This window comes from Penicillium canescens (genome assembly GCF_028828765.1).
Source record: "Penicillium canescens strain IBT 15451 chromosome Unknown utg000004l_segment0_segment0, whole genome shotgun sequence".
Lineage (NCBI taxonomy): Eukaryota > Fungi > Ascomycota > Eurotiomycetes > Eurotiales > Aspergillaceae > Penicillium > Penicillium canescens.
In genome coordinates this window covers 2,511,511-2,537,503 of record NW_026703966.1, presented here as the reverse complement: position 1 = coordinate 2,537,503, position 25,993 = coordinate 2,511,511, and the positions used below count along the sequence as shown (strand labels likewise).

Below are 25,993 nucleotides of genomic sequence, written 5' to 3'. Positions count from 1 at the left end.
TCCTCAATCCACCCGACCCCACGGGCGTACAGCTTCTCCAGTCCCGAGGTCGGATTTCGGTTTATTTTTGTTTTTAATATGGGGGGGAATGGAGCACCTGAGCTTAAGAATCTTCAATCTCACGATGTGCAGTGCAGCTCGGGATGTCCTGATCGGGTAATCCCAGACCTCGGGACAAGCACCCCTTTACTTCTCACCGACTCCTCCAATTCACAAGGGGCGAATGTTTAGATTAATGAAGTTATTTAATGTTTCACAGCAAGTTGAGTTAAAGAATCCACAATGTAGTCTCAATTATGCCTTAAATGATGGGAAACTCTTTCTATCAAGCTTCCTCTGCCTAGCGGGAGCTAAAGCCATTGGAGGGGACGTGCCACTACGCAAATAGTAACAATATGCATGCCTGGCCTTCCCCATATTTTCCGCGGCTGGGGAAGCCCCGAGCTCGCAATCTAGAACTTTCTTGCCACACCGTAGCCCGTTCAGTAACTTGAGCCCTACGTAGATTATACTGGGACACGTAAGTTACCTAGTTTCCGTGCCCGCTAGACAAGGACTATCGAAGCATCTAAGGCGATCTCGAACGCCCCGGAGGGTGGTTTGCAATCTAATTTCAGACCATCGGTACCACTGGAGAATAGATAAGGAAGCTTTCTGCTATTTCTGTTAATAAAGAAAATAAGAGCGATCTGCGAAGACACGGTGTATGCATTGTCCTGCCGTGGATCCTTAAATAAAGAGCCCATCAGGCTACACATGACCTCCATCCTGCAGTCGTGGAGGAGTCGAACTCCATGGAGCCGGCCAGAGGCAAATGGAGAAACAATCCGCATAGTGTCCAGACTCCTGTAGACTGTCCCAACGTTACCGAAGCCCGGAGGATAAAACGCCAATCCCTCGCTGGGGAGCCGCGAAAAAAAAAGTAGCAAAAAAAAAAAAAAAAAAAAAATACACAATGATCGGTCTGTGGCACATAGGTTGCTTCGGCCCTTATTGCATACCCGCCAGACCCGCGGAGGTCTCGGGCCCGAAGCCGGTGCGAAGGCTGCCAAAGTCCAGTTTCATGAGTAGTCTGTCCACGCCTGCAGGTTTGCGGGGCATATAATGACTGAAACTGGGGCCTGCACTGTCCTCTCGTTGGGGCCCGAACCCCATCTGGCCGAATTCTGTTCCGAAATCTACGGATCCGCGTCCTTCTCCTGATCGGCTATCGTCGATGTTCCGCAGGCTCGTAACGAGGTCTTTCATGCCCGTCTCGACGTGGTTGCGTGTGGAGCCCAGCATTTCCCACATCTCACGTTCTTCTTGGGCATAGTCGATCATGGCATCCACGACACCTTCGTCGGTTTCCAAGTCCATATTCCGTTGGATGTTTTCCAGTCGAATCACGAGTGCGACAAAGCGGTCGATGTCGGTGAGGATGCTTCTCAGGGTATTTGTGAATGGTACCTCGGTTAGAAAGAGGGATTGAACGAGAGACGCCAAGTGCCGACGATGAGCAACAGTCAGAGCCTCAGGGTCATGCCGTCCCATGGTTTGTGAGCCAGACTCGAAAGGATCTCCGGTGGGCCTATGATCCAAGGAGTTTGCCCCAGAATCTTCTTGTAGTTTGGAAGTGGACGCGGTTCCAGGCCGAGAGCCGGGTGCTGATCTTGTGGACGAAGACCTGCCTTCAATCCACTCACGGAGGTGCTGCCACGATTCATTGACCACCTCTCCCTGGAAGAAGGTGCCAATTTCTGAAAGCACGAACAAACACGCGCTGCTTGTGGCCCAGATTGGGCGCATTTGGCGAACACGGGCATTATCTCTTTCTCTTCCTGCCTTTAATCTAGCTTGACCAAAGGCGCTATTGCTTCGCGGTGGTCCCCGTGGAGTAGGGTGGTTTCTGCGTAATGAAGTTCGCTTCCAAAGATCTCCAAGCCTAATTTGAGCCCGTCTTATACCCAGAAGATAAGAGTGGATCTTGGAATATATGAGAATGTCAGAGCTCGAGATGAACAAGTCGAGAGGGGTTCGGATTTGTGCTGTTAGTTGTGTGGGTGTCGGGAAAAGTAAGTCCTCGAATGATACTTTCGAGATCTCCGCTATCGGATTAGCGTTCTGGGCTGGGGTCATTGGCCGTTCCTTTTTTCGACCACAGATGGATAGAGAAAGAAGATTCCGGGCAAGTTCAAGCTGGTCATCAGCTTGGTCCTCTTCTTTTTGCAAAGAAAACAGCTCCGCCCATGCTTGGACTAAGGCAGTTGTGACATCCCCTTCTTTGATGGCGAGACCGTCAAGTTTACTAGATGGCCCATTACGGGCCAACGTTAACCCACGACGTCGACTTTCTTCCAGGCGGGCATCTGCATGTGATACCAGGGCGACTGCAAACTCACCCCGCCCCAGTAGAAGGAACCCGTGAAGTAAATCGAGGATTTCGAGGATTTTTGGAAGTGGCAATAGTTTGGACAGGGTTGACTGAGAAAGTGAAAGACGAATGCAATCAACAGCAGAAGATAGCTTCACAGGCGAAATTGGTGCTTGCAAGCTTGCGAGTTGCTCTATGTGTTCTCGATACAAAGTTACTGGTGCAGTAGAGGTTCCTGGCATTGACGTTTTCCGTTTTGCCCGAATATGGTTTAGCGATTTGCCAATGAACAATACTGAACCTGCCGTTTGTGCCGGAACAAATTTCGGAAGTAGGTGGCTGTTTATGCTGAATTGTGCCTCGTCGCCTTCGCTTTCGAAATCCTCCTGGATGAAGAAGTCATCCTTGCCGTACATAGGGAGGTTCCCATAAAGAAGCCACATGGAAAGTTGCTTCATCCATGCTGCCTCTGCAGATGCCTCTAAATTTAAGGCCATCTCTTTGATATCAAGATATCCGGTGTGAGCTTCGGTCCGCAGATGATCAATGAGTTCTGCACCAGTGGAGCCATGGGGCCGTTCGCCCTTCTTCCTCTCGGGTTGAATAAATTGGGCGATATCCCAGAGCCACTCCATCCGCCGCGTCCACGGTGCGAATTCTCCAACGATAGTCGACAATGGGACGATACCGTAGCCTCCAACATATCCACTATCTTCGGCAAGAATCGCTCTTTCCACTTCCAAGATTTTCTTTTGAAATTCGCTTAGGTGTGTCCCCACGATGGCCATGGAGACTGAGCGGCAGACGACGGACGGGTTCACGGACGAAATTTCGGAGGCGCGTGTCCGTAGCTGAGCGTGGAGCCGACTCAGGTGGGCAACGGATGCGAGGAGGGCTTTCTCCGGAGGTGAAAGAAGGGGAAAATCATCTTGAGCGACAGCGCCTTTTCCCGTTTGGGTGCCGAATAGGGGTGACGGTTGGCCGGAGAGGGAGAGCAGGATCTCGTGGAGCATTCTGACGGAATTTCACTGTCGGATGTCAACTACTGACTGGTCACCGGGGTATACAGATGAAACTCACCTGGAGAACCGCCTCCTCTCCCCTGGACAGTTTTGACGCTGCCAGTATAATAGACCACGGCCTACAAACTCGAAGCGACACATAAGAAGTCGGGCGTTTCAGCGCCAAGCTACACGTTGATGCCGAGACGCGTCGTGGGAGGGTGGGATGACGACGTTCAAAGCTGGCACAGCACAACAGGGACCGTTTTCATCTTTCAAGCTCAACTGCAATCTTTAAAGCACCCTTCAAGAAACCCAAGACTCTCAACACACTCAACTGCAGCTTCAAGTGTTCATCAAAGTATCGCGGGGCTTCCGAGATTGTTCACCGCCTCCTTAGTCAGCCAATAGCTGTCCCCTCCACTCTTACGTCGTTGGTTCCCTCGATCTCTCACTCACTTTCTACTCCCTTCTCTTTTCTTTTGCTCCTCCTCCCTGAAACCGCTTAAATTTATCTCTGAATAGTTCTCCGCAATCCGTCGTTTGCGTTCGGATTGTTAGTTTACTTTGTGCTCGTCGAGCTAGGTACCTGGTACGCTGGCGTTGCAACTTGATTTATCATCACTGTCGAAAGTCTTGCTTCCCCGCAAGGCTTTCACTTCCTGATTTTCATCATTCGTTCCAATATTCCTGTTCGAGACGCGGCTAAGCCGAACAAACGCAGAGCGTCCGAAGACGACATCGGAGCTCCGTCAGAAAAACGAATCATGACGGTATGGTCTTTTCGGGGAATGAATGTATTGCCGCTAATACGTTCCAAGGACGCCAAGATGCAGGTCGATAACCCAGAAGAAACCGTCGAGATGATCAAACATGGGGAAATCGACGAGTCCCTCTACAGTCGACAACTGTGAGTGCCCCGCACTGAGTGAGGCTCGAGTATCCTAGTATACTGACGCTTTCGAGGTACGTTCTTGGTCACGAGGCCATGAAGCGTATGGGATCTTCCAATGTCTTGGTCGTGGGTCTGAAGGGCCTGGGTGTGGAAATTGGTAAGTTTAACCTAAGCGGTTATCGACCGGATCCTCTCGTTCTTATCACATCGTTCTGACTGGTCTAGCCAAAAACATCGCTCTCGCCGGCGTGAAATCCCTCACTCTCCACGATCCTGCCCCAGTCGCTATCGCGGACCTTTCTTCACAGTTCTTCCTCCAGGCCTCAGATGTCGGCAAGCCGCGCGCCGAAGTTACCGCCCCGCGAGTCGCCGAGTTGAACTCTTACGTTCCAGTTACTGTTCACGAAGGCCAGAAGATTGTGGATGATTTGGAACAGCTTAAGCGCTACCAGGCAGTTGTTCTTACACAAACCCCTCTGAAGGAACAACTGGCGATTGCGGACTTCTGCCACAAGAACGGAATTTACCTCACGATCACGGATACATTCGGTCTCTTCGGTTACCTCTTCAATGATTTCGGAAAGAATTTCACGGTTGGTGATCCTACTGGCGAGGAGCCTGCCGGTGGAATTGTTGCAGACATCGACGAGGATGGCTTGGTATCGGCATTGGATGAGACCCGACATGGACTGGAAGATGGGGATTTCGTCACATTTACTGAAGTCCAGGGAATGGAAGGCCTTAACGACAGTGCGCCTCGCAAGATCACTGTCAAGGGACCATATACTTTCACCATTGGCGATGTCTCCGGCCTTGGAACATATCAGGGTGGAGGTCTCTTCAACCAAGTCAAGATGCCTAAGTTTATTGATTTCCAGTCATTGGAGGAGCAGCTCAAGAACCCCGAGCTTTTGATTTCCGACTACGCCAAGTTTGATCGGCCTCTGCAAATGCACATTGGTATCCAGGCTCTCCACAAGTTTGCTGAGACTCATGATGGCCAATTACCTCGCCCTCACAATGATAGTGATGCCCAGGAGGTCCTCAAGCTTGCTACTGATCTTGCTGCAGCTGGCGAGGAGAAGGTTGAACTGAGTGAGAAGATCATCAAGGAACTCAGCTACCAGGCCCGTGGTGATCTGAATCCTCTGGCTGCCTTCTTCGGTGGTATCGCTGCTCAGGAAGTCTTGAAGGCAGTTTCCGGCAAGTTCAGTCCTGTGCAACAGTGGCTGTACTTTGACTCCCTCGAATCTTTGCCTTCATCGGTCACTCGATCCGAGGAGAGCTGCAAGCCCCTTGGTACTCGTTACGATGGACAGATTGCGGTGTTTGGTAAGGAGTTCCAGGACAAGCTTGCCAATGTCACCCAATTTTTGGTCGGCGCCGGTGCCATTGGTTGCGAGACTCTGAAAAACTGGGCCATGATCGGTCTTGGTACAGGCCCCAAAGGAAAGATCTACGTTACCGATATGGATCAGATCGAGAAGAGCAACCTGAACCGGCAATTCCTCTTCCGCACCAAGGATGTTGGCAGACTGAAGAGTGAATGCGCATCCGCGGCCGCACAGGCCATGAACCCAGAGTTGCAGGGCAAGATTGTGACTCTCCGTGACCGCGTTGGACCTGATACCGAGGAAATCTTCAACGAAAGCTTCTGGAACGGCCTGGACGGTGTGACGAATGCTTTGGATAACGTTGATGCTCGTACATATGTCGATCGCCGCTGTGTCTTCTTCCGCAAGCCATTGCTGGAGAGCGGTACTCTCGGCACAAAGGGCAACACTCAGGTTGTTCTCCCCTTCATCACGGAGTCATACTCCAGCTCTCAGGATCCTCCTGAGAAGTCGTTCCCCATGTGTACTCTGAAGAGTTTCCCGAACCGCATTGAGCATACCATTGCCTGGGCACGGGATATTTTCCAGACCTACTTCGTTGGTCCACCGGAATCAGTCAATATGTACCTCTCGGAACCTGACTACATTGATAAAACACTCAAGCAGGCGGGTAACGAAAAGCAGACCTTGGAGCATCTCCGTGACTTCTTGGTCACCGATAAGCCTTTAACCTTCGATGATTGTATTGTCTGGGCCCGTCAGCAATTCGAGTCCCAATACAACAACGCAATCCAACAGCTGCTCTACAACTTCCCCGGGACTCCAAAACTTCTTCTGGTCAACTCTTCTGGTCTGGACCTAAGCGCGCGCCTACACCCTTGAAGTTTGACAGTCTCAACCCAACCCATCTTGGATTCGTTATCGCTGGTGCCAATCTTCACGCGTTCAACTATGGCATCAAGAACCCTGGCGCAGACAAGGGCTATTACCGCAAGGTGGTTGATGATATGATCATCCCCGAGTTCACACCCAGCTCGAATGTTAAGATCCAGGCCAATGAGAACGACCCTGATCCCAATGCCCAACCAGCCGGAGGTTCGTCCAACGATGACGATGAAATCCAAAAATTGGTGGCCACTCTCCCTTCGCCCAACTCTCTCGCTGGCTTCCGCTTGCAGCCCGTTGAGTTCGAAAAGGATGATGACACCAACCACCATATCGACTTTATTACTGCCGCCAGCAACCTCCGTGCGGACAACTATGACATTCCCCAAGCTGACCGACACAAGACTAAGTTCATTGCCGGAAAGATTATCCCTGCCATTGCCACCACTACCGCCTTGGTCACTGGTCTCGTCGCCCTTGAGCTTTTCAAGGTCGTTGACGGCAATGACGACATTGAACAATATAAGAACGGTTTTGTCAACCTTGCGCTTCCATTCTTCAGTTTCAGTGAGCCGATCCAAAGCGAAAAGGGCAAATACCAGGGCAAGCAAGGCGAGGTCACCATTGACAAGCTCTGGGACCGTTTCGAGGTGGAAGACATTCCCCTCCAAGAGTTCCTTGACTACTTTGCCGAGAAGGGTTTGGATATCACCATGGTCAGCTCTGGGGTCAGCTTGTTGTATGCCAGCTTCTACCCCCCGCGAAGGTGAAGGACCGTCTTCCTCTGCCGTAAGTTACTTCTTTCCTACGAACACGAGTTAATTAACTAACATTGGGACTTATAGCATGAGCAAACTTGTGGAGCATGTCAGCAAGAAGCCAGTTCCGGAGCATCAGAAGAACATCATCTTCGAGGTGACTGCCGAGGACCAGACCGAGGAAGACGTGGAGGTCCCCTACGTGATGGTCAAGCTGACTAAATAAATGTTGGGCTATTTGGGTAAACTAGACCCGATGAAAAGCTTAAGTTAGTACAATAGCTAGAATTTATGACTATTTCCACTCCACTGTCAGTGTGTTCGTGTAGATTATATTGCTCTGCATAAGCCGTTAGAGGAATTTCCTATTTGGATTGCCAAGACTCTGCTTTGTCAAAGCTGATCGAGCTCTCGATAAGCAACACCTGACTCAGCATTTGATCAAAGACGTAATGCCCCGCAAATACTTATATTCCCTTCTTCCGCGAGATCTAAAGACCTATAAATATTCCGTGTCTGCCGCTTATGTTCTCTACCCTTCTTCGTTCACAAGTTTTACACAATCTTCCACATCTAGCAAGTTTCCGTGTGGGGCTCATTTCTAAAGCTTCCCAAAGTTTCAGCTTCTCCGCACCTTTCTTATATTCCCGAAACATGGCTGTATGAACCTCTCAAGACATCAGCGACAATTAATTAAATGCTGATCCGTGATAAAAGACCGGCAATTCCGCCAAAATCACCGATTGGGTGAACCCCGCCGACAAGTCGGGCGAGTTCAAGCGTCAGCAATCCGTCTTCCGGAACTGGATCTCTAGAGAGGCTGGCGCTCAGTTCCCTCCTGAGAAGGGCCGTTACCATCTCTATGTGTCGTACGCTTGCCCATGGGGTATGTTAGAGCTTCCAATCTTATACTCGGCCTGATGCTAATTGCTTAGCTCACCGGACTCTGATTACCCGGAAGCTCAAGGGTCTTGAAGACTTCATCTCCTTCTCCTCGGTGCACTGGCACCTTGGCGAGAATGGTAAGTTCTGTTGAGAATCAAATCAAACCATAAGACCCTAACTTACATTCCAGGCTGGCGATTCGCTACTTCCGATGAGAAGCTCCCGGGAGAGAACACTATTCCCGATCCCCTGCACCCGGAGTTCACCCATATCCGCCAAGTATACTTCTCCAATGACCCGGACTATACAGGCCGATTCACGGTCCCAGTCCTCTTCGACAAGAAGACTAAGTTGATAGTCAGCAACGAGGTAAGAACACCATTCCGAAAACATATCCTCGAACCAACATTCTAACCAAAAGAAAAAACCAGAGCTCAGAAATCATCCGAATGCTTTACCACGAATTCGACGACCTCCTCCCAGAGCAGTACAAAAGAGTAGACCCCTTCCCGCCAGCCCTGCAATCGGAGATCGACGCCTCAAATGACTGGATCTACAACGACATCAACAACGGCGTCTACAAATCAGGCTTCGCAACAACCCAAGAAGCCTACGAAAAAGCCGTAACAACCCTCTTCACCTCCCTCGACAAAGTCGAAGCCCACCTAGCCAAACAACAAGCCGCCTCAAAGCCGTATTTCTTCGGCGATGAGATCACAGAGGCGGATATCAGATTGTACACGACTATCATTCGCTTCGATCCTGTCTACGTGCAGCATTTCAAGTGCAATCTTCGTGATATCCGCTCCGGCTTCCCGGCTATTCATGCCTGGGTGAGGCGCTTGTATTGGGATGTTCCTGCTTTCCGGGATACCACTGAGTTTGAGCATATCAAGTTCCATTATACTAAGAGTCATAAGCAGATTAATCAGTTTGCTATTACGCCTCTTGGGCCCGTGCCTGATATTCTTCCTAAGGATGAGGAGGTGAGGGCTGTTAAGGGGGCTTCATTGGGATAAGTTATTGTGGTGGTATTGTGATTGCAACTGTTGGATGCGGTATCGACTAAGTTAATCAGAATGACATTCAATTGAGTATTTCTATTTCTACGGAGTATCATGGTTGCAATCTAATTGCTGATCGGTATTCTGATGCTTGGTTTCTTTCTCAATTGTTCGAGGATGTAGATTTTCTAGTATAGACAAAAAGAAAGCAAAAAAAGTCCCGTGGTATTGTATCGACGCCTTGCCATGCTGATGTGGTTGATGATTGTTGGGTTTCACGATGCCTTTTGTATTAAAGGCAGGCCAAAAGTACAGTTGTCTCAAGTGAGCAACATAAGCAAAAGAGAAATGAAAAATTACATGTTGAAACCCTGACGTACAGGGATCAAGCAAAGGCAAATGCAAAAGTTTGATCTCTAAATGGCATCAGAGAAGAAGAGATCGACAGGGCAAGGTATGCTTTATTGAAATGCACCTGTGAGCGAGGGATTCAACATGTCTAGATGGATCCGGTGGGTATCTCGAGGTGACGCTTGGGAAATTCAAGCGGGCAAATATCAAATATTAGCCGCAAGGCGCCGGGGTATGTTGTGCCGGTAACCAGGGGCCAGGATGCCGACGTTTGGCTGGCGCCGGTATCTGTCGAGGTATGGAAGAAGGGACGAGGAAACTGAGGAATGATTTTGAGCGGGCAGATCATCTCAAGCCGAGCGTGCGTTTCGCGTTTTCGTATACCACGTAACTGATCGACATAGCCGGTGCCACCTTTAGAAGGTTGGGTGTGAGTCCTTTGTAAAGACCGCGGGGTCCTTCGGATGCAAGAGTACTGCGTAGGACATCGCCGATGCCGTTGTACGTAGGCGGGTGCATGACTGTACCCTGGGTTTGCAGTCGGGTGCGTAGGACATTGAGGGGATAGACAATCGATGCGCTGAATCCACCACTTGTCGCGCCAATTGCACCTGTTGCGAAGTTGCCGAGCGGTACATCATCTTCATGACAGCCTTGCTCGCGTGCCTTTTTAGCAATAAGGGTCCGTTTCAAATATTCAAATGTCGACAAGTCGATTGCGGCGTAGGGGAACATTCCGACGAGGCCAAGAGGAAGTCCTCGGAAAAAGCCAAGTAAGCCATTCTTGTTCCAGACCTTCGTCGCGGTGACTGCAATGAGCTGGTTGCCCCTTGGGCCACCCTTTACAGTTTCACACTGCATGCGACTGTCGAGATAATAAGCTATCTTGTCCACATAAATGGTTGGGTGGTGTACTCACAATTTAAGGGTATCAAGGGGGTATACAAAACATCTGGAAAGGGATTAGAATTGTGTCTCCTCCCAGAATAATGCGAGACCTACTGTGCAACCATTCCACCGAAACCACCGGACATGAACTGTGACGTGGGGAGGAGTCGCTTGGTATCATTATGCCCTTCAAGTCGCGCAAATGCTCGTTTCGCAGACTGATATCTGGTCAGCACCCATATTCCCATGATAAATCAATTTGCATATCAACCAACCTCATAGGCTCCAAACTTGATTGCAGACTCTGGCATAACCTTCACAACGTTCAAGCCATTTCCTGTTGGCGATTAGTCAAGGCTTCGAGCTAGGGACGAATAGCATAACAAACCTGCAAACAAACTGCGGATTCCTCCAGCTCGCCATAATACTTTCAGAGCATCGACTAGTGTTCTGGAGGCGTTTCCTGCCGCAACCAGCGGGGCTCCCTCCTTCGCCGCTCGGATGGTTGTTTCTTTGACGCCGGTTTGAGCAATCAGATAGACTTTGAGACGGTCAAGGGGAGCGGTGGCCGTCCTCGAGACGGCGCCCGCAATTCCACCTGCAACGAAGTAGCCTAATTGAGGGGTATTTTCGGTCAACTTCCGTTCATAATATCGCAGAGACATCCACATGGCGGTAGTCTTGGGGATGGGCAGCCACTCCAGCTCGAAGTCTCCCTCTATCGAGGCAAAGTCATCATCAGGAACAGGTCCCAACTTTGAGCTCTGGGTGGTTTGCGCGTGGGCTGAAGGAAGGAGAGAGGCCAAAGCGGGTAGGGAGAGAATATTGTACAAAAAGGCTTGGATGGCCAGAATATAAGGTGTAAGAAACGGGTGGTCTGTACCTAAACCCTGCAGGTCATTGATGTGGACATCTCCTTCCAGGTTTAGATTGCCCGTGGCCGTGTAATATGACAAGACTGCGTGAAGGTCGGTCGGGGAATGTAGAGGTAGGAAAAGAAGGAAGTCCCTAGATGAAAGAGTAGATACGTCAGCCCAGGCTGTTCAGCCTCACTTGACCAGTCCGGGTGTGTCTAACCTCCACTCTGTGTATGAGATGACCCCGTCATTGTTTTTGTCGACCTCCGCGAAAAACTGGTCGAGTTTGGCGTTCGAGACCGTGACTCCGGACTGAGCAAAGGCGTTCCGTAATTCGGTTTTGTCGATTACCCCGTTCTGATTGCGATCGATTCTCTGAAACATCTTCCATAATCCATCCTCCGTGTGGTCGACAAACGCTCGGAATTCTAGAGACAATTAGGATCGATGGCGCGCGGCCAGGACATTCCTTTCCCGGTGCTTGTGATCTTACCAGCTTGGTCTATACGGCCATCACCATTGGTGTCGACTTCCCGCACGACGTTGCGTACCATGTCATCTGCATTTTTTAGTGCTGGCAAGAGACGTGTTAGTCAGGTGCAGCAGCACGGGACCCGGTCAGACCCACGATGATCGATCTTCTTAAGGCCCTTCTTGAGCCCAGTCAAGTCGATATGGCCTTCGCGTCGAGTATCCAGGGTCTTCCAGAGTTTGGCAACTCGTTCGTCGCGTTCATCTTTCGACTCGCCGGGTGCCATGATCGGAGAAAAATTGTTACCGAGTACCCTTCATCATTTGTTCAAAATAAAATCGGGTAAGCCCCTATTGTAGAGAGTAGGGGAGGAGCATAGAAGGTGGGGACGGGTAAGTTGCAATGATTAATCGACGCTCGGCGATTTGCTTGGGCTCTTGACGCCATTACCGGATTATCGTCGGGAGGCACGGGACCAGGGCCAAGCCCTACTATCCCTTTTTGGGACTTGGACCTCCTTTATGTTTATACATCACTCTTATTCCAGTTAACAGTTATTCTTATTCCCTTGCTTTATTCTGTTTGCCCTTGAATGTCCTGCGGGGAAGTTGTAGCTCGGACCTCGGGGATCATGTCGTGACGGGTGTCCAGTCTTGGCCCATCAAATCCCTCGATATGGCGGCAAACTACTGGACTTCGACCCAGCGTCGACACTGGCTTTTCTCGAGGGAAAAGTTAGCAGAGATTCGTGATACATTACGCGAGAAGGACAAGGCTGCGCATTCACAGTTTCCGCTGCCGGATCAGCGCCTACTGAACATCTACTTCAACCAGCGTGGGTTCCGCTAATATGATGTCCATCGAGCGCTTGGATGCAGCACAAGGCTAACCAGGTAAATAGAGCTCATCAAGCTCGGCAAGCGCATGTCCACCAGACAGCAGGCCATTGCAACAGCACAGGTGTATCTCAAGAGGTTCTATACCAAAAATGAGATTCGACAGACAAACCCGTACCTCGTACTCACCACAGCCTTTTATCTTGCCTGCAAAATGGAAGAATGTCCACAGCACATTCGCTTTGTGGTCGGCGAGGCACGCGGTCTATGGCCAGGTACGCATCCATGTCTAGCTGAGCTGTGATCGATATGCCGAGGTAACCCGGGAGCTAACGATCCCCAGAATTCATCACCCCAGACGTTGCAAAGCTGGGAGAATGCGAGTTCGCTCTCATCTCAGAAATGAGCTCGCAAATGATCGTGCATCATCCCTACCGGACATTGTCCGAACTACAATCCGAACTATCACTCACTTCGGAGGAGGTCGCTCTCGGCTGGTCGGCGATCAACGATCACTATCTAACAGACCTGCCCTTACTACATCCACCCCACGTCATTGCAATTATGGCAATTATCGTCGCCGTTGTCTTCAAACCCTCCCATCCTGCCAACTTCACTGGGTCCACGCAATCCGCTCTAGCGAACGCCATGAGAGATGGAGGAGGCATGCATATGATGGCTGCTTTGTCGGATAAGGCTGGATCCGGGCCTCCGCCAAAAATTCAAAAGCTTGTCGGCTGGCTTGCTGAAAGCGAGGTTGATATCAAGGCTGTTATCGAGTGTACGCAGGAGCTGGTTTCGCTGTACGAAGTGTGGGAGCAATACAGCGAGAAGACGTGCAAAGAGCTTATTGGGAGGATGGTCAAAAGTAAGAACCTGGACAAATAATGCTTCGTTTTGCACTTTTGTATTCCGGTTGTCTTCGTTCCGATCTTTTTAGCCGATATCGGCAGTGTGGGCGGCTGGTCTAGGTATTTCCAGGCTACACCTAATGGAGATATCAACCAAGGGCCCTGGGTTCATCTAACAGGCTACTGATGCCGAAACTCGGTCTTACGGCAGCCCCCTCGGGCTTAGCAATCTTCAGCATTGATGGTCTCAATCCTGCCAATGCAATTTAAGACCAAAAAGCCGGTCTTCTAAAAATCAGTAAAGGAGTTACTAAAGGCAGATTCACAAATTTATTCAAATTAATGGGATTCACCCTGGAGCCTATGGACTAGTGTGGAGGACATATGAATTGTATAGCTTGTTCAACAAATCTCCGATCTGTTTACCTAGGAAATCCTCCACAGATGCGCGGCAATGCTACATCTGCGAAGCTATCTCTCTCATATCCACTCTCCACGGCTTGAAATACGGCACCCCAAGTTCTTCCAAGGAGCTGGGCAGCTAGCCATTAAACTGTTGAATCAACCAATTTTGGTGTGCTGTTTCAGGATCGCTTTGGACTCGAAGTCTGTGTTGGGTACTTTGAGGATCAACAAACATCTGGAAAACCTTGGCTCTCTCATTTGAATAAACTTCCAATAAAGTCGTCTGATTTCCTTTGAGGATAATCATCTCAAGGACATCAGATAAGGCTTCGGAGTCTAACAAAAGGCCCATGTCACCCATTGGCTGGTATCCATATAGTGAGTGAGCTACCGAGTTCAAATCATGCTAGGAGTGCATTACCGACATTGTTGAGATGAGCAGCGTCTCCCGCAAGTAGACACCTGCCCCTCCTAAATGTCGAAGTACACAGCTGATGAACCCGATATAGAGCAGACCTGATAACATCCGCATTGACAGGCCGTAATCCAGGAAGAACCTTGTCCGAGAGAGGGAGGACATATGCAACAGAACTCATTTCATCAACAGGGTATCATCATTCGGATCCAAAGAAAGGCCATTTCGATATAGCGTGCGCTTGCCATCCTCAGCAGGCTTTAATGGAATAACAATATCCCAATGAACAGGATGCACGATAAACTGACTCGAAAAATTGACCTCAAGATCCGGTTCCATAGCGAGTAATCTCTCCTGCCAGGCATGTCCTTTCAAATTAATGTCCAATAACCGCCTCGTAGCCGACCTCCATCAGCGCCAACCAGATTAGAAGCCTCAAACGTTGTCTCGGTCTCCGTATCACCACGCCGAGTCGTAGGTCTAACCCCAGAACCATCCTGCAAGATATCAATAAGCCGTTCCCAAAATGCACACTAACCAAGCCCGTCTAGGTCGCTTTCTCAAAGCAGTGTAGTCAACTCAGCCTGTGGCAGATACAATATCCCCCTACTGCCATGGCGCTTTCTATCACGGGGAACAGCTCCTCGATAGATAATATCCCCCATGTTATAACCGCCCTGTGCATCGTACCGGATAGCTTGCGCCAGGATAACCTCGCAGAAACAAACCCCGCTTCCTTCATATCAGGTATGATCCTCATCTTGTCCAGCGCTGTCAGTGCGCTGGCGTAATATGTCACTGCTCGTGGTTCTTCGCTTATCTGTTGTTCTGTTTCGATCATGCCCACCATGATGCCGCCTTGGGCTAGGCGTAGGGCTGTGGCTGGTCTTACTGAGCCTGCTCCTGCTATTAGAACGTTTTGTTAGGGTTCCTGTTCCCCTGGGGACGTTTGGGTTTCTTCTGATGGCGGTGAAGCCATGTTGCTTTTTGGTGTTTGAGCTGGGTTTGGATTTGGATTAGAGGGCTGGGGTGGTGATTGGGAGACTGGTTTGCTTTCTGTTTATGTTATATCTTGCTCATTTTGGGCTTGTTGCCCTACATCGTGTTACTTTGGTTTGTTGATTAAAGTGAGTGGGACAAGATGTAGGACAATGGTCGTTGATTATACAAAAAGTGCTGGGCTTTTTAACTACTGAGGACAAAGAGGGAGTGGAATCACTTGTTAGGCTATTGGATGCATTTCTTCTCTGAATTTCACGTTAATGCACAGTTTGTCCCCAGCCATCCCTGAGAATGTGGTATGTCGTATTAAGGTATTTAGAGGGACTATGAGTCGTCAATCAAAACGACTCTCCTTTGATCACCACGCAGTAACCCTATCTTCGGCTTTGCAGTATTCACATCCAAATGACCGCTAAGAAATAACATTGTTGCGTAGATGCCGAAGTTCCTGAACCTATACCGTGAACCACATTCTAGTCACGCAGTAGAAGGAAGTTCAATCCTATGGCTAATTACACCAACAGGCTTATATCCTTACCGGTAACTTATAATCTGTTTAACAAGTACGATCAACTCCGCAATCCCTGCCGCAATCCGGGTTGAAACCGCCGACTCGGAGTGCGTGCCCAGTTGCTTACAGTTTCGTGGAACATCATGACAACTTTGAAATCCAACGGCAGATCTTGTTTGCACGCCCTTGCACGGGGATTGGATTGCAGGATATTTAACGCCCCTCGCAGATAACATATTTCATGCATTCACATCATATAGTACACATGTACCTCGACTCGTGCATACGCTTCAACGTGTCCAATATGTGATCTATATCACCTCCCAGAGTACACGTATGAAGGTTTACGCCAAAGTCTAAAAGGGCGGTGTGGACTCACCCGGCGATTAACATGTCTTAAAGCGCTGAAGGCGTGTGGGCTTATACGGAGTACTCCGTATGGACGTAGGTGGCACGGTGTATTACTAGAATCATGCAGGCAGTGTTCCAGTAGGCGCCCGAGAAACATTGCATGGCAAAAGCCAAGCCTATCGATCAGGTCCCAAAAAGAAAAGAGAAACGGAAATAGCTCCCAAGACTACTACTGTAGATCCACAACGTTGCGGAACTATTTGGACTATCTTATTCGGTCGCAGGGCTCCATTGGGTGACTCACGAGGCAATGCTACCCAGTGCCCCTAGGCCGGATTCCGCACTGATGAACTCGGCTTGAGGGGGCTTGGGCTGATAAGGTAAGATCTCAAGGTCCCCTGCCAATAAGCGATGATCTCATCTGCAGCTAAAGGGACCGTGGGTGTCTCGAGGCTAACAAAGTTTTTTCTGGTCTGCGCTGCGAAGGATTGGGGAATTCATACTGGGGGGTCGATCAAAGCGAGATCAGCAGCCACTCCCGATTCGGGCACCCTATAGGGGGGTGGGGGAATGTTCCTGGGAAACCGGTGCATGCCCTGCACAGCCTGCCGCTAAGGCGAACTTGGCCCCAGGATAGAATTCCAGGTCCAGTATTCTAAGTCCGGGGATTGAGAGTAAAGAATAGATATAGAGACTTGAGATGCAACAATCATCATTGTGAAAGTCGACGACGTCACGTTGGTATTTGCCCGGTGGAGCCCGTCGAGCTCCATTTGGTGAGATCTGCGGGTTGTGATTGGCTAATGCCTGTTGCCACTTAGGGTGGTTGGTGCGTGACTGTAGTGGCCTGCATCATATGACAATACGTGACAATAATACACCACTGAATATAACCATCTCATTGTGGCTCTGACCATACCTGACCATACCTCCCTCTCAGCCCATCCCCTCTTTTTCCTCGCCTCTTCCCTTCTTCTCCCACACACTCTTTCTGTCTTTTAGTCTTCCCTATTTTCGCTCCCAACTACACTCCATCTTCCCTTTTTTTTTCTTTCAATATCTGTGACTTTATTCTCCTTTCACTCTAGGGTGCTGGCTTTTAAATCACCCACAATGTCTGCCTTCTTCTACAATCACCAACATCAACAGCCTCACCATGGATCTCACATGCATGCATCAAATAACCATCATGGACGCTCTCGCCGCGCTCCCAAGATGGCTTCGCAGAATACCCAGCGTCAGTTCCGAGGTGTCAAGAGCATGCGGGAATTGGCCGAAGCTCCCGCTGTGACGGCCTTCCGTGCGAGGTTCGAGGCTGGCCGGTCCTTTGATTTGGATGATGACCTCGAGTTTTGCCCGGGTCTCCTGACTGAGGATGATGTATGTTTTGACACGGCGATCTGCCCTTATAAACCACCCCTTGAAGATCGTCACGATTTTCGATAGAGTCACGTAGGCCGTTTTGTTGACATATCTGCAGCTGCACTCCATCCACTCTGCCTCCGACCGTTCCTCTCTTTCCAGCGGCTCGCCGGACACCTCGCCTCTGCAGCACCAGATCCAACCGGTGCAGCAGGTGACGCCGTCCATCTCTTTGTCTCCTGCTCAGACCAACGCTTACGTCCACCCTGGTGTTGCCGGCAACCCTAATCATGTCAACTACCAGCAGCCTGCCAACCGGACTCGCAAAGTCATCCCGATTATTAACCCCAACACCGGGATGACCTTGTCGAGCCCTCCGTCGTCGATCTCACCCGCGATGATGCAGAATGCTCAGCGTCGATGGTAAGGGTGCCATCTGCCGAAGTCGTGGGCTGGCGCCCGACATCTCCATCTCTTTGCTTGTCTGTCACTCCTGTTCTGCATCATCGGGGTCCCTTAATCGCAGGTCATAATTTTCTTTTCACCATTGCATTCTTGTCTGATACGGCCATTGCATTCGACACGACCAATTTGGGAAAATACTTGTTCCACGGACACGGCGACACAAAAAAACATCAAAAACTCGAAAACAAAAAATCCGACCTGTACATACCCATCACCTTTTTCGCCGATTACGACCACCTTCGCCTCATATCTTAGATCCTTTGCGATACTTTCAGCTTGTTGCGAGCGACGGCGCCTGCGATTCAATACCTTGCATCCTTTTCCTACGATACCTCTTTCGTCTCTCAGGGAGGGACGAATACTTTCTTCGGCCTTTGTTTTCTTTTTTTTTTTCGGTTTTCGGCCACCGATGATGTACAGAACATGCAGTGACATTGCTACTTGACGTTGCATGTCCATGACCTGGAGTTGAATTCCTTTTTTGGGAGGGTTTGCGAGCAAACGACTTTGCCAGATACACCTACGTTGTGACACTTTTTCTACGATCTCTCAGTTTTGTTCATGGGGTTTTCTTTTTTACCGGGGCGGGATGGATGTCAATTTTCAGGATCTAGAGGCGGAAACGATACACGTCTGCATTGCTTGGGCACTGTTGAATATCTGGGTTTTTTCTTTACTTTTTTATTACTTGCACTTCTTCTGGTCTATTTTTTCTCTCTTATCTCTTTTACGGATTGTTTCTCTGTACATCGGTTCGGGGCTTGGTGAAACGCGATACTCATTACTACCTTGCCACCTGGTGTGTGGCTGGTTGGGTCTGGTGCGAGCGAAACCATTGGCTTGCGGAGTTGTTTCGGTTTGAAATCGATATCCTGGGGGTCTCTCGCGGTGTGCGGGTCATAGACCATATGCTAAAATGGCTTTGTTCATTGTTTATTACTCTACTCTATCTCTCTCACTCCCTTCTTTCCATCTGTATTTCTCTTTCCATTGATTCGCTTTGGTTGTTTCTTGGGAGCTCCCGGAGAGTATGATTGCATTCTACGATGTTGGTTTACCTTGGTTCTTACATACTATTCTCAATCACATCTCGTCTGTTCAACCTATTTTATCCCTCTGGAAACTTGTTGGTCTCACCTGATCGGAATGTTAAATGTTCCATCCATCATGAATATGAGATGCTGTGGTTAGCAGACGGCTTCCAAGGAGGGTAATTGGATTTGTCTTGGCCGCCTTTGGTCTGCTCACCTGTAGGATTATCCCATAGCTGCAAAAGGTGGAAATATTTTTATCTTTCAGCTCGCGTAGCTCAGTTGGTAGAGCGCGGCACTAGTAATGCCGAGGTCCATCGTTCAAGTCGGTGCGTGAGCAGTTTTTTTTCCTTTCTTTCAATAATTCAATTTCAATTTTTGCCCTTCTATTTGCCTGTCCTACTTTTTCGAGTCCATTGAAATTAAAGCTAGAATTCCCCAATATCGTACTCCACATTCATTGACTAGTTCAAGGTGTATATCTCCGTCTATGGAGAATGGGCATTAACACTGTCGGCAGCCGTGGATATATATCGAGGGAAAAGAAAAAAAAAAAACCAATTGTGCAAAAGGTTTCTGTTGGAGCTATCCTGGCTGCTATATACGAGGAATATAAGCAAAAAGGAATGAACATATAGAAAAGAAGATAATGCCTTTTTTCCTTGACGAGGTATATCGAGTCCTTGGGATGCAGGGATCTATCCGCCAATCACTTTTATAGAAGGTATAAGTAACCCTTGACACAATGGCATTGCGCACCTTCGAACGCATAAACAGCAACACCAGTTGGAAGGACAAAAAATCGAAAATGAAATATTGGAAGAACGGCAAAAACGAAACTGCTCACGCACCGACTTGAACGATGGACCTCGGCATTACTAGTGCCGCGCTCTACCAACTGAGCTACGCGAGCTGAAGGATGGAAGACGGTCAGGGTTTGTACATATGAGCTTAAAACACTAATACCAGCTAAACCCTTGTATCGATATAGGTCCGTGGTGATTATCTCAATACGAGTGGAAATATACCTGCTGGGTCTTCCTGTGCTGCGCGCATGATGTACGTATCTAGCCTCTGAAGCGTCTCTAGGACTTGTAGGTCTATAATGATTTACATTAATCAGTAAAGAGGCTTTTTAAGTTGAGTGTATACGTAGCTTAGTTGTATGGGATAAGCCATTCATGGATAGGCAGGAGAGAATTGTCTGATTTGGAAGCGTACAGTAATATTCGTCTCGTACTCTAACGACCAAGCTTGAGCGTTTCACTAATTTTCTGCAAGAGCTGGGCACGCTCACCCCTAGGCATCTTTGTCTTACATAGTTAATAGGCTCTATCCTATAAACACTAGAATCCTCCTTCTTCTTCTTTAACTACCTAGGACTAAAGATACCTCCTAAAGTAATACTAACTATCCGATCGTTGGTCGCTCGCGGATCGCTAGCGAACCTACACCGAACTAGACTGCGACATCGCCCATGGACGGGCCTGTGGGCAATGCCCACGATGGGCCTGGGGGTAAGGGCCTATCGCCTATCGCCCAAACACCCGTCTATGGGCGTTTCTTGGCAGCAAGTTTTGGCAGTCTCGTGACTTGCATTTAATTGTGTAGTTTTCGTCTGTATTTTTGAATAATCTGCTTACAGAATTGATCATAAAGGTAAATAAATGTAAAGACCGGTCGGTTCAAATACTGTAAATACTAGATATATACAATTTATCAGAAAACAAAGCAGTAATTATTATTTTTATTAGTAGATATACGGTGCTAGAAAGAGTGTTATAGAGCACGTTACCGGTGATAACAGAAAATCTTACTATATGTGTGAACTAACAACTTCTATTACGATACTATACTACTACGCCATGATCCCTACTTTCTATGCCGAAAATAATATTGCAAATATTTCCACACAAACTATTATAAAGAGGCTGTCTACTTATTACCACGGCTTTCTTATTATTTACACATTTACTATTATATAGATAACTTCTTGCGCTAGTTCTTATCTACCAAAGCTATTTCTTTCGTCGGATAATATTTTAACCCGTGCAAATTTTACAATAGGATTATTCAATATGATTATACGTACGTCAATAGAACCTTTAGTTATTATATATATCACTAAACCCAGTCCTAGCTTAGAAAAAAGGCGCGGAAAAAAAATACCGTACTCCGAAAGAACCATAAAAGAAAAAGGGACCGTCTCTTTCCGCTACGGCTAATCCGTCCGGACCACGAGTATTCGGAGCTCTAGCCTCACCTAGACATCAATTCTTTCTACGTTTATATTCATATATGTTCGGACTTTCTAACCGCAAGGATAATCCGTCTAGACTATCAGCGTTCGGAACTCTAGTACTCGAAGCTCTAGTGAAAAGGTAGTGGACTGATATTCGGGGTTAGCTTCTAGATACATACAAGTATGTTAAGCACTCTAGGTGCCTTACGTTTTAGGACTTATTTGTTAGACATGTTTGCTAGCTCTAGTTAGCTATAAGCTATAAAGCTAAGCCCCCTAAAACTCATCATCCTTTTTCTTTATTCCCTTTCGGTCTACTAGAATATCTTGTCTAAAGTCCTAAAAGGAACAAAGTTAAGCCTCGTTCAGGTTCCAATTAGATTTCCGCATAACCCAATTTTGGTTGAGCTCACGACCCAGAATCCAACCACTAGAGCCCTAGACAACCCAGAAAGCACCCAGTTTGACCCAATTTTGGCATAAATCGTATAGTACGTCCCGAAACTGGTGCAACCGCCTACACTCTTCGAGTGATTATCTGGCCCCACTGCCAAGATACACTAGACCGTTTTAGGGACATCTCCAGAATATCACTACTGTAAATCATATAATTTATGGTAGTAAGATAGTGTATAGATAACAATACGGGAAAATTGCTATTCTGAGAATATTCTTAATACAGTATAGTGGGTCTTGGCATTAGGGCTCGAGAAACAATCGAAGAGTGTAGGTGGTGACACCAGTTACAGGAAGTACTGTATCAATATGGTTCCTTTCCTGTTTCCTTATGCTCGTCTTGAAACTAGATCCTCTTTTGGCCTTGTGATACACCGAACTGTATTGAAGGTGCATTCAATGACTTTGCGTCAGGGGATAAATCAATCTCAACTAGGATAGCTGGAAGATGGTCGATTAGTGGAGGTTCGAGAAACACAGCATGAGAAGCGCGCTTGTCTCGGTCTGTAACTATCATGATGTCTCCTTCATCAAAGGATAAGTCTGTCGAGGCTCATTTTGACCGCTAGGGAAGAGTAAAGATCACAGTATCAGTGACTAGTCATCTGATGAACAGCAGTAGGCAATGAGATCTTCCTGAGCGATCTGCACGAGCAGAAAAGAATTTGGCTGTGTGAGAAGAAAATGAGATGGAGAGGGATCAAAATCACTGGGAACAGTTACAAATACTAGGGCTAGGGCAACTCTAGGTTGGATTGGCTTAATCTCTCTATGGCTTTGGGATATACGTTGCTTATGCCAAGCACGGATAGATGTTCCACGTTTGCTCAGTGGAAGCTCGGTGAGCGAATGGGGGATCGGGAAGCAAATTCAATTCTATCTAGTGATTACAAAGCGTCCTTGGTTAGAATCAAAGCGGGAAGAGAAAGCAATCGGGCACCCGGCCTTATAATCAGATGCATGTGTCTTAAGTTCGTAAGTCCCAAAGACAGCAGCGCCAAGCCTCTAGATATATGCCATTCCGGTGGCCACCACTAATGATATTGCGAGCAGCGATCGCGGAGATGCCCAGGCTACCGCACCGCTGGTTGCTTTTTCGAAGCTCACTAGCGACTGATCGCTCGCTCCAACGTGGAGAACCTGCGATGAGTTGGCCGAGTCGTAGGTGCCCATAAAGTCGATGCTGAAAGTCACGTTCACCTGTTCGTCATGGGATCCGTTTAGGTCACCGAAGCCAGCGATCGTCGTCCCCGAGATGGATAATGTGAGCGTGTTATTGCTCATTGTCCCGTTGATCATAGTCCCTGACGGCCATCCGATCAATATATCACCCGTCGTACTGCAGGTTTTCGCAGGGATATGGATCTGATCTTTATGCGTGCCGTCACTCGCAAAGATGGTCTGGGCCGACCTCAGGCTCGACACGTCGTAGACCCCTGCAAATTGGACCTCGTGGCTGTCATTGCCGACCTGGGTGACATTAAGGACCACGGCGTCGGTGGCCCCCTCGACATCCCTATTCGTCTCGTGGACGTACTCGCGCCAGTCGACGGTTGTCTTGAGATGCACGAGATTCACATCTGTATCGCAGGAGTTGTAGGAATAGGTGATGTTGGCGATAGGATTATCAGACTGCCAGGCCTGGAAACCCATTGTAAAAGGATTGTGAAGGTCTGGTGGAGTAGGCGTTCTCGGCCCGACCCATGCGATTCCCAACATGCGAATCGAGCGATGGTCCTTGGGGCAATCGGTTCCATAGTAGGTGTTGTTGATCGGCAGATCGCGAATTACGTAGTCAAAGGAAGCTTCGCCTTGGAAGTACAGTCCATTCCAGTCTGTGTATGCGCCAGGGTCGCCAGCGACCATTGTGTAATTGAGGTAATAGCTCGGCTGTAGGCCGGTGGTTGTGAGTTTGTGGTCATCCGAGCAAACAGAAGTGCCGCCACTGGATGATGAGTCGTCGCTGTCGCTGCTGGTCCCGCTATCGCTGCTGGAATCGCCATTGCCTCTGCGGGATAGAACCCCAGCAGGAATCGACAGGAATGCAAAAATTAGGAATAGGGGCTGGCAGGGCAACATAGTGCCCGGCTTTTTCCAAGGGTCCTACTGTATGAAATCTATAACGCTGTAGACTGATTGACTAACGTGTCCAGTCTGAGCAGTGAAAGCACAGAAACACAGAAAGAAACGCTCGAGGGTCGTCGCAGCTTTCAAGCACTGGCACCATTTGATCCTTGGGCTGTCCGTGCCTCGCGAGATAATGCATTTTGGGGGTTGGAGGGGCCAAGAGGACTAAGGCGCCAAGGACCTAGACGGGATGAACCTCGTATTCCCCACCATCGCGAGCCGCGACAAAGGATCAGGTCAGTTTGTAGAAAGGACCGCCACCCTGTGGCTTGGTTAGCACGAGCATAAGTAGCCAAGGCGTGCGTGTGGGAGAGTCATTGCGAGCCGAAATCTATCCCACTTCCGGACTAGCCTTCCAGCACCACCATTGTTCCAATTGTTTCTATTACCTCGCTCCCAGCCTGCCAAGATGATCCAAAAATTGGGGTCCCAGGGCCAAAATTAATACACCCTTTTCTCCTTCTGGGGGTAGAACTGGTCTTTTTTGGGAATATCTTAAATATCCGCTTGTTGATCACTCCCTTTATGACGCTTGATCTTGGGGTCAAATGCCGGTGCTCTGTGAAAACATTAACGGCGCAACGATCGTGAATGGGCAAAGGATGCGCGTTAACTAACGCGCGTAACGTTTCTCGTCCATCTGTAGCCAGCCCGCTGGAGGTGGATGCCAGTACAGTTACGCGACAAGGCACGTATTTTTAGTAATTTTCCCCCAAAATTTGTCTCAAACTATGCTTAGATCGTACTTATTTCGTTATAGTTTAGTTATCATTGAAAATGCAGGTTATTATAACATTAAATATTAAGCAACTACATCAAGCGGCTCGCGTAGCTCAGTTGGTAGAGCGCGGCACTAGTAATGCCGAGGTCCATCGTTCAAGTCGGTGCGTGAGCAGTTATCCTTCTTTTTTGGACATGACGCTCAATATATATTTTTCTTTTTTTATCCAATTTCCACCCCTTCGCATACTGAAAGCAAAGCAGAGGTCGAGATAAATACTAGCTGACCTGACCTGTACCGTGTATACCCATCTGCCCGCCCGCTCCACTGTATCGAACGGACGCACTCTACCTCCATGTAGTCATAGACATGTAATGTCCTGGCGGGCACTTTTCTTGTTGCTAGAAAATATAGTCTTTATTGAGACTGAACTAAGTATCATGAAGAAGCAAGAGACAATTAATCCTAATAATACGAAGATTCTATAAAAAAGACGGGAGGAAGAGAAAGAGAGTCTATTTACGGCTTATTCGAGGGCCACGAGCTTCATCCACAAGTCACAAAGTTACAAGTCACAAAGTTTCCCTCCCTTCGATCGGTCGCACACCCAGGAACCATAGCCAGGGACCAGAATTCCTGAATCAGATGACAAAGGTCCTATAATTTGACAATCATCGAGGAACAAGCCACTACCCTCTAGACTCTTTGCAGTGGCTGCCCACGCAATAGAGGAAGTTCCCTGCTCTGGTGATCTAGAAAAGCCCTCGAGAGGGTCAAAGTAAAGCGAAGATGTCTACGAGCAGTGCTCTGCCTAGCAGCTCATGAATTTAAGTTATCTGATATGGAGTAGTATTTACGGAAGCTTAGCGGATTGGGTGAAGGCCCGGTTCTGCAGTCATAGTGCCGGTGATCTTCATCATCGGATCTTGTGCACGCTCATACATAAATAGCACATGCTATTACCTAGGTAACTTTCATGCAATTCGTCGTACTCGAGCCAGATGGTCCTTAAGGGGCAAACTCGCATCTTAACACCGAGGTTTACCGAGCAATCAAACCCACTCCGAGATCGACCTGCATGAACATGTACAAGCACTTATTGATCATCCCGCAGCTCTTGCCGTCACTGAGCTTATTTCCTGTCATAATACTATTCCTAAAAATGAACCAGCTTTGCTGATACTATCAGTCCTACCTATTGACCTAGCCCTTGTTGGTACCAAAACACCGTAAACACGCTTTTCGCGATAGAATTGCATCATTAAGTCCACCCTAGGAGATGGACTGCTCTTTCTTGTTTTATAATCTAATCTCCAGAATGAAGCTAACATGCAATCTGAAATGTTTTATTTTCAGCTGCGCTTGGGAATGAACATACGAATATCTCTAGACATTGTTCCAGCCGCAACAATATGCATGTTTTCCCTGATCTGCAAGAAATACATATAGTGCAGTGGAATGAGTGGGCATCAGCTGAAAGCTGACCTTTAATTTCCTGTTCTTGCTACTCTTCTTGCTCTCCAATCATGGATCCA

General features: G+C 48.4%; 7 protein-coding genes across 7 annotated transcripts; 4 read left to right on the top strand and 3 right to left on the bottom strand.

Moving 5' to 3' along the window:
* Positions 1-990: 990 nt before the first annotated feature.
* On the bottom strand, positions 991-3,366 carry N7446_006316 (uncharacterized protein; the record flags this gene model as incomplete). The annotated part of the gene is made up of 1 exon (XM_058515064.1): positions 991-3,366. One exon carries the CDS (start codon positions 3,364-3,366, stop codon positions 991-993), a length of 2,376 nt encoding a protein of 791 aa, XP_058372242.1.
* Positions 3,367-4,121: 755 nt separating this feature from the next.
* On the top strand, positions 4,122-7,452 carry ubaA (E1 ubiquitin-activating protein ubaA; the record flags this gene model as incomplete). The annotated part of the gene is made up of 7 exons (XM_058515063.1): positions 4,122-4,127; positions 4,176-4,264; positions 4,321-4,406; positions 4,475-6,325; positions 6,382-7,184; positions 7,235-7,257; positions 7,314-7,452. The coding sequence occupies 7 exons, from the start codon at positions 4,122-4,124 to the stop codon at positions 7,450-7,452; spliced, it is 2,997 nt and encodes a 998-aa protein (XP_058372241.1).
* A 277-nt stretch (positions 7,453-7,729) lies between these two features.
* On the top strand, positions 7,730-9,130 carry N7446_006314 (glutathione S-transferase family protein; the record flags this gene model as incomplete). The annotated part of the gene is made up of 5 exons (XM_058515062.1): positions 7,730-7,886; positions 7,944-8,112; positions 8,162-8,248; positions 8,302-8,480; positions 8,543-9,130. The coding sequence occupies exons 1-5, from the start codon at positions 7,752-7,754 to the stop codon at positions 9,128-9,130; spliced, it is 1,158 nt and encodes a 385-aa protein (XP_058372240.1). The 5' UTR covers positions 7,730-7,751.
* Positions 9,131-9,811: 681 nt separating this feature from the next.
* N7446_006313 (calcium-binding mitochondrial carrier protein) lies at positions 9,812-11,969 on the bottom strand (the record flags this gene model as incomplete). The annotated part of the gene is made up of 8 exons (XM_058515061.1): positions 9,812-10,331; positions 10,386-10,418; positions 10,469-10,572; positions 10,630-10,691; positions 10,743-11,362; positions 11,432-11,639; positions 11,705-11,785; positions 11,840-11,969. 8 exons carry the CDS (start codon positions 11,967-11,969, stop codon positions 9,812-9,814), a joined length of 1,758 nt encoding a protein of 585 aa, XP_058372239.1.
* A 261-nt stretch (positions 11,970-12,230) lies between these two features.
* On the top strand, positions 12,231-13,969 carry ssn8 (cyclin-dependent protein serine/threonine kinase regulator SSN8). The gene is made up of 3 exons (XM_058515060.1): positions 12,231-12,518; positions 12,585-12,794; positions 12,863-13,969. Exons 1-3 carry the CDS (start codon positions 12,359-12,361, stop codon positions 13,405-13,407), a joined length of 915 nt encoding a protein of 304 aa, XP_058372238.1. The 5' UTR covers positions 12,231-12,358; the 3' UTR covers positions 13,408-13,969.
* Positions 13,970-17,167: 3,198 nt separating this feature from the next.
* Positions 17,168-17,843, top strand: N7446_006311 (DUF4452 domain-containing protein; the record flags this gene model as incomplete). Its single annotated transcript, XM_058515059.1, has 2 exons — positions 17,168-17,434; positions 17,535-17,843. 2 exons carry the CDS (start codon positions 17,168-17,170, stop codon positions 17,841-17,843), a joined length of 576 nt encoding a protein of 191 aa, XP_058372237.1.
* Positions 17,844-22,615: 4,772 nt separating this feature from the next.
* On the bottom strand, positions 22,616-23,689 carry N7446_006310 (uncharacterized protein; the record flags this gene model as incomplete). Its single annotated transcript, XM_058515058.1, has 1 exon — positions 22,616-23,689. The coding sequence occupies one exon, from the start codon at positions 23,687-23,689 to the stop codon at positions 22,616-22,618; it is 1,074 nt and encodes a 357-aa protein (XP_058372236.1).
* Between the last annotated feature and the right edge of the window lie 2,304 nt (positions 23,690-25,993).